The sequence below is a fragment of the Rhinoderma darwinii genome, chromosome 4, assembly GCF_050947455.1.
Source record: "Rhinoderma darwinii isolate aRhiDar2 chromosome 4, aRhiDar2.hap1, whole genome shotgun sequence".
Lineage (NCBI taxonomy): Eukaryota > Metazoa > Chordata > Amphibia > Anura > Rhinodermatidae > Rhinoderma > Rhinoderma darwinii.
The window spans coordinates 282,935,802-282,943,844 of NC_134690.1; the positions used below are offsets into that span (position 1 = coordinate 282,935,802).

Genomic DNA, 8,043 nt, shown 5'->3' on the forward strand with positions numbered 1-8,043 from the left:
GCGCTGCCTGCAATCGCAGGAAATTAAAGTGAATGTGGTCGCTTGGTCACCTGCAAGTTGCCACAATACCAGTCTTTTTTGTCACGGTGGAATTGCGGTAACTTGCAGGATGCAACGCGAGGGCACTCGCTTTCATTGCCTGTGATGGCAGTGTGACCGTTCTCATAGCCAAAAGTCGGCGTGTAGCCCTAGGTCCATTTACACGAGCAGATATTTGTAGTAGCGATTTTCAATAGGAGTGCTGTAAGGGATCGATTAGCAAGTACAATATTCATACGATGAACAGTCCTTTTATCGCCCGATAATGGTTCTGTGTGAAACCGCCTTTAGCGTTGCAATCGGACTGATTATTTGCTTGTATAAATGGGCCTCTACTCTTTACATGCTGTACAGATGAAGTTACCAAAGCAGGAGACAAGATAGGGCACTTATAATCTGGTGACAGAGCCTCTATAACCTATCTCCTACATAATCTGATCGGTACTGTAATGTAGATAACAGTGGTTTTTATTTTGAAAACCAATCATATTTGAGCAAGTTTAGATTTATGCTAATTACTTTCTTAATAGACAACTGGGCGTTTTTTACCTTTTTACCAACTGGGCATTGTAAAGAGAAGTGTATGACGCTGACCAATCAGCGTCATACACTTCTTTCCATTAGGTTTTTAGCTGTAATCGCAGCACAACGTTATCTCGAAAGATCACGCTGTGCTGTCACATACTCACACATTAACGTTATTGAAGTGTCTTGAGTGAATAGACATCGCTTCCAGCCAGGATGCGATGTCTTCACAAGCCCGACACTTCAGTAAAGTTTCTGTGGGACTTACACAGCACAGCGTGATCTCGCGAGATCACGCTGTACTGCGATTACAGCTAAAAATGAATGGAGAGAAGTGTATGATGCCGATTGGTCAGCGTCATACACTTCTCTTTACAATGCCCAGTTGGTAAAATGGTAAAAAACGCCCAATTGTCTATTAAAAAAGTAATTCGCATAAATCTAAACTTGCTCAAATCTGATTGGTTTTCAAAATAAAAACCACGGTTATCTACATTACAGCGCCGATCAGATTATGTAGGAGATAGGGCACTAATAATCTGGTGACAGAGCCTCTTTAAGTAGGACCAAGTGTAAGACTATCTACTCCCTTACTAGTGATTGACTAGCTAGCAATATATTTTAATACACACAGATTTTATACAACAACGCTTTTCATCACATAATGCTATAGTTCCTTTACACTTTTATAGGATACAGTATATTTGTAGTACTTCAATACTCTACACACAATCCTTTTCATCATGAGTTGCAAGCAATAAGGATTTAGGGTCTGAGTAGTCAATTCCGAACTCTGAAGCGGATCCAGAGTCAAAAGTGTGAGGTCTTATGGATTGAAAGATGACTCATTTGTAGATATGGACATATCTTTTTTTTGGAACTATTACCTTAGAAAACGTACACATCTATAAAATTAAAGAGGTATTCCTATCTCAGACAATTGTGTCTGATAAACGCTGGTACAACCTCTCTAGAACGGGGCCCTCTGACCTACCTTCCCACCAGGCTCCGGCCACGGAGTTATGAGGTGGCCGGGTTTTACGGAAACAGCCAAGCGTGTTTTGCTACGCCGTTTCCGGAACCTCCACAGAAGTGGAAAGGAGTCCAGGACCCAAGCCACAGAAGGTAGGACGGGGGGGGGGGGGGGGTAGTGTCAGGGGGCCCTGTTGTAGAGATCGGGTCTCCGAGATGGTAAAACCTCTAACTTTTATTTATTATGAATAGAACAGAAACTTGTTAAGTGCCTCACATTTCCTCAGCAAATGTGAATATATCATTGCATGGTTGGTCACTTTCTAATTCTTACCCGGGTAATCATTCCTCCACGTAGAGGTTTTTAAGCTTTTAGGTCTTCATGTCATATCTTTGCTTAAAGAGGATCTGTCACTAGTTTGTGATGCCCAATCTCCCAGCTAATCTAGTAGGCGTTATCACATGGATAATGCTAGTAAAAATGTTGTCCCAAAAAGTTTATTATTTTAGAAGTTATGAGCTTTTGTCTAAATATGCAAACGAGGCTATACTAGACAAGTGGGTGTCACCACCACCGATTCTCCTGAGGTGGAGCTATGTCACAGCCTCTGACGCTGTCCTATCAGCACGAAGATACTTCACACAGTGGGAGACCAAGGCTGGAGGGAAGGGGGGGGGGGGGGGGATCACGTCCACATATCTCAGGTTCTGGACCACCTAGAACAGTGGTACTGGAGGCATATGAAAGAGGAGATCTAGCTGTGAAACAACTGGAGGTATCACCAGCTGAAAACACAGTCGGGAACGGAAGCTGTATGCTATATGTCACGCTGTGTTGCACTGTAAATCACACTGTAGAATTATAGCACCTATTAGATTAGATAGGGAATTAATAAACTAGTGACAGATCCTCTTTAACTGAGGCATACGAAGGTACAAAAGATCTCTATGACATCTCTATTAGGGCTCCATACAAAACAGATAATACAGCTGTATGTACGAACCCTTATTTTGTGAATGATCTCCTTGTAGCGAGCAGGTTATTCCTGTGTGACACTCACTTGTCTGATGAAGACGAAGTACTGCCAACAGCACCTTTGCCTCCAGGAATTCACTAGAAAAATGCTCAGCAAAACTATAGTATTGCATACTGGACATTCAAATGAATGTCTGACAACGTAGTAGATGGCCAAATAGAGTCTGCCATAGCGAGAGACGCTGTTTACTAACAGCCTTCCATCCCCAGAGAACGAAGGGGACACTAAGCTCCGCTTAGAAGTTCCTTTCTAAGAGATGCTCACGGCCAAACAGATGTGCAGGGAACTGCAGCCAGCCCTGTTCACTTAACAAAAATAGTCAAGGGGACGCAGTGCTAAAGCAGCGCAGCAGCCCCTTTATTCTCAGGGACGGTGGGTGTCCAAGAGGTTGAAAATCCACCCAATCATAAATTGATGGCAGACCCTAGAAATATGCCATCACTTTATAAGCTAGGAATACACTTTATATATGTGTCGTGGTCTACACGAAAAAAAAAAACGGATGCGGGAGCTGAAATTTTTATTACATTTTATAGACAAACACCGCAAACAAATAAATATAAAAAATATGCTACTAATCCATAGGGTGGCATGTGGGATGGGTGCAGTTTACTTACCAGGATTGAAAAAACTATTCCAGAAACAAAGCATATTGCAAACCATTTCACTCGAGTGCCAAAACTTAATGATGATGAATCCAAAACCTTAAATGAAAGAAATATAAAAGGTTAATGGACTGTTCTTGTCCTACTGCATAGAATAATCATTACATTAAATGTTAAAGAACATCTAAAGATGGGTCCAAAGTCAACCATGATTAAACCAAACACCCCATAGCCTGAAATTACATAACACATGCATAGCCCGTTCAATTCAGTAAAATATATGAAGGTAAATGATTATGCATTGTAGTTACTAAGCAAGCGATTATAACGTTATCAAGTGTAAACAGGTCTCAGTTATAAAGCGCCAACTTTACCTTTCCAGAAGTAGATGATAATCCTTCGGCAAGCAAGAAAAAACAAAGAAACAAACAAACAATGCAAAAATAAAATAGTGAGCAGACTACATGTTGCGGTTACTACTGGGATGCTGCAGACAATAAGAGAAGATACAGCGCACTTTCATAAATCAAATTGTTTTATCATCTCTGCTCATTTTCGTAAATTGCCATATTGTTAAAAAAAAAAATACCGTCTTTTTCTGTACAGGGTCCCAGAATCTATCTGGGTTGCCCATAGCAACCAATCAGCCAAGAGCTTGTTATTCTTAGGCAAACCGGAAAAAAACCACCAAAAAAATAAATAAAAAAAAAACATGGACAAGACAACCGCTGCAATTTTCCTTCGCACTATATTTTAATAAACCTCCCCCACCGTATCGTCACACATCGGAAAAGAATAAATCCTGCAGAATCAGCAGCTGTCCACTAACTATGGCTCAGGAAATGAACTGCCGGACCAGAAGATATGATAACTTACACCCTTTCATGCCCAAGCGTAACTAAACCTTCATAACAAAGGCAAATGTTACGGTTATTATCTAGATTACAGAATGGATATTTAGTGCTAAAATTGAGGAGTCTGGAAAATAGTGAACGCTAGTGAGGGACAAATTACTATAGGTTAAAAGGGATTTTGTGGATTCTACAATTACTTGAAATATAATTGCACTTATTTTTTTTTAATTAAAGGGGTTGACCAGGATTATACTAACAATGTTTTGTGTCACACCTGTCCAAAGGTTATATGTGGTACTGCAGCTCAGCCCCAGTCACTTCAATGGAGCTGAGCTGCAATTCTAGAAGGGATAGACAGGTGTGGCACTTGGGGAAAAAGCAGCCATGTTTTTCTATTCCTGGACAGGATAGGCTACATTTACTAAAAAGCGAAAAACGGGCGTGTCACAACTATTTTCAGAACAATGTATTTCTATGGCTGTATTCACACGGACGTGTTTGTTTTTTTTTTTAACGGCCGGTGAATACTGGCCTTTGAAAAAAAAATAGGACGTGCGAGTTTTGGATGTTTTCACGGCCAGACGACCCCCATAGAACTCAATGGATCAGTTTTTAAACGGCCGTTTTTCAAGAGTCAATCCTTGTGGCAGCCATTAAAAACTGATCCTAGCAAAGAGGACTCCCAATGCACAGCGCTACTTTAAGCATGGAAGACCTTGGTCACTGTCCATATATAGGGATATCAACTATGGAGTCCACAGCAGGAGAATCGCAAGCTCTCTGGCTGGGGACTCCTGTCTTGGGAAAGCTCTTGATGTCATGGTCCACATATGGAGAGTGATGTTAGGGACTTTGAGATGCCAACGCTCTGGCCGGGAATTCTGCTCCAAGAGAGAGCCCCTCACGTCAATGGCAATATATGAACAGTGACGTCAGGGGATCCTCCTGGAGCGGAATCCCCGTCCAGAGTGTGGGCAATGCTCAGGCTGGAGTTTCCGCTCCTAAAGTGAACCCCAATGGCGCTATCTACTGGGAAGTTGGGGGGCTGTAGAACTATCCCCAGGTTGGGGTGTGGTTGACTATTCACAGGGTGAGGTGTGTGTGGAGCTATCTACAAGGGAACTGTGTGTGGCACCATCTACAAGGGCACTATGATACTATCTACAGGGGCATTGCGGCATTAGCTACATGGGCACTGTGGTGTTTTCTGGGGGTTTGGACAAAAGGAACCCAGTTTTTAATGGCCATTTTTTTTCACTGTTGTGTGAATGTAACTTTACTACCAATTAGTAATTGAATTGACCACTCAGCCCCCAATGCAAAAGGCAGATGAGGGAACAGGTCATGTGCCATACACTATATTGTTTAGAATAGACTTTGCTGTGTAGAGTAACTGTAGTCATGTGACCGCATAATCCAATAAATGACCACATTAGCCTAAAATATGCTGTCCTGGCTTGATAGCTGTGCTGGCAATTCCAGAAATGCCAAATTTCTATTGCTCACAGTGCAGTACAGACATGTGTCCATGCTACTGCCATTAAAACAATTTTCTAAGATTCCGTGAAGAGTGCAGCTCAGTTCACCAAGATGGAGTCACCAGTTTACCAGTCGATAAATTGGGAAACATTTTACAAAAGATTCCTAGCTAATGTTCATGGGGCGTCCACAGACCAGGAACTATAAAGGCCTTGGATACCCGTCCGTTAACCCTTTAGTGGCCAGCCTTTTTTGGGCACCTTTCTGACGGAGCAATTTTTTCTGTTTTTTTTTTATCATTACATTTTAAAAGCCAGAACTTTATTTTTTCGTAGACTTAGCCGTGTAAGGGCTTGTTTGGTTTTTTTGGCACCATTTTGATATACTTATAATTTATTGCTTAACTTTTTTTTTTTTTTTTGAAAGGAGGGAGGGGGGGGGGGGTAATGGAAAAAAACCTGAATTGAAAGTATGGGAGCACGGCCCGTGAAAAGTAAAAGATAGGACGTGTCCTATCTTTTGCGGAGGCTTTCTACGGCCCAGACACATTCCCACAAATATGCAGGAAGGTGCCCGTGGTCACTAGAAATGAATGGGTCGTAATTACGGCTGAAATCTATGGTTGTGTGTGAGCGGGTGCATCCTCTAGGCTCCCCAGTACACGCACCCACAAGGTCAGCATTCATAATGGCAAATAACCACTTTCTGACAGGGAACAGTCAGGGAAGGTTTTTTGTTTTTTTTCCCAATAATGATTTAATTGAACATTTTTAACCAAGGGAACAGAAGGAAAGAATAGGAGGGGAAAGGGAAGGGAACAGGTCAGGGGGATTTTTTCTGAAAATCACCAGCAGGAAACAAGCGAAAAATAGTGAGAACGACAAAAGGATAAATCAAATGACAGGATTCGCGTTCTACAATGATAAGTAGAGCTTTACTTTACATAATATCTTATATGGCTTACAAAAAAATGGTTTAGAAAATACAATAAGGGTGTATTAATCACACGTAGCGTAAACACTGCAGGATTTCAGCAACGGATTTAATTGCGGAAAATCTGCAGTGTATTACAGTAGCAGCAGAACGGGTGAGATTGGAACAAATCTCATCCATACCCTGAATTAAAAAGAATAATCACTTCACACATAATCCGTGAGAAACTGCCCCAGGTACATTGGACAGGTGGCGTCCTGCCAACTGTCCTGTCCAGTTTTACAAGTGAAGAGGAGCAGATGATCGCCTTTGATCCTCTGTCTCTTCCACTGCAGTGAAGGCCATAAACCAGCATATGGCCAGACACGCTTGAAACCTGCCCCCCTCCTCGCCTGTGGCTCGACATGGTGACCTATCACTGCGCTGATCCACGGGAACCAGCGGAATTAGTGTGTCTGTGCCTGGCTTGGGATTGAGTGCACCTGGTGGGCTTAAATAGTTTAGCACTGATGCGCTCAACAGTTCCACAGCTCACCGACACCAATGATATTCTCCAGCCCCACTACCGCTCTGAAAGCCAACACCTGACTGCCGGCCACTCTCCTAGAGAGGAGTGTCCCCCTCGATAATGAGAATCTAGCGGAGTATACCTCTCCTGTCCTCTAGACAACGAGCATATAAACTCCCCCTCATACTCGACCCCTGCCCTTATACACAGCCCACAAATCCCCATAGCCCTATATAGAGAACGTTCAACTAACCCTACAGTCTCCATATCGCTCCTAGCTCTCGACCTAACCATGGTGCCATTGAAACGTAACGTGACCACAACAGTCGCAAAAAAATCCAAACCTGCTGGATTTTGGGTCGCATGCGACTTTGCCATCATAGACCTCAGTATTAGTCTCTGTGACGCACTTGCAGCGATTCTGCAATGTAGTTATTTTTTTTACTTTTACATTCAAATCTCAACCCTAAAATAGTCATACAACTTGATGTTGTGCGGCCAAATTTGCTGCCTAAATGTTCCATGAAGTGCATGTGGGGTCCTTGCATTTTACACTAACATATGCATGGTCTTAAGGGAATATTTTTATAAAGTTAACAAGACACAGGTCTCATAAGCTTTTCATCTGTCAACATAGATATCAATAGGTCAGGAAAAAAAACGCTGTATAACAATGTAAGTGTGACCAGGCAACCAAGTTGTATATACCGTATACGTGGGATAGAACTCGCATGGCAGAGCCCATACACGTCAGTATACTGCTGCAGGCCATAGACGTTACCTGAGAGAAAGTCACTAACTCAACAAGCCCCGTACCTGCCTCCGTGTGTTCCCCAGCATGCGGTAAACAGAGGACATCCGGCATGTACACTATTAAACACTAGCCTGGTACCTGAGCTGTCAGTCCCCGTTCTTCGTCTTCATGGCCATTCAGGACCCTGCGCAGCTTGTCCATGCTTCCGGCAGCACAACACGAACACCCCACTAGTGACACTGGCAGCGCCCACCTACTAAACCCACCGGACAGCAGCCCTCTCTGTACGCACTGTCACGTGATAACAGCAACATGTGACTCATCTCTAGGCGCCTGG

At 42.9% G+C, this 8,043-nt stretch overlaps 1 protein-coding gene across 2 annotated transcripts in view; it reads right to left on the reverse strand.

The window, feature by feature from the left end:
* Window positions 1-8,043, reverse strand: part of SFT2D1 (SFT2 domain containing 1) — an 87,576-nt gene that overhangs the window by 56,318 nt on the left and 23,215 nt on the right. The window contains exons 1-2 of one of the 2 annotated variants that reach the window (XM_075864332.1): window positions 7,845-8,036; window positions 3,191-3,277 (exon numbers count right to left, since the gene is read on the reverse strand). In XM_075864332.1, the coding sequence (XP_075720447.1) occupies window positions 3,191-3,277; window positions 7,845-7,907 (150 nt within the window). In that variant the 5' untranslated portion in view covers window positions 7,908-8,036. Of the gene's footprint in view, window positions 1-3,190; window positions 3,278-7,844; window positions 8,037-8,043 lie in introns of those variants that run through there. The other variant, XM_075864334.1, reaches the window with a different exon arrangement.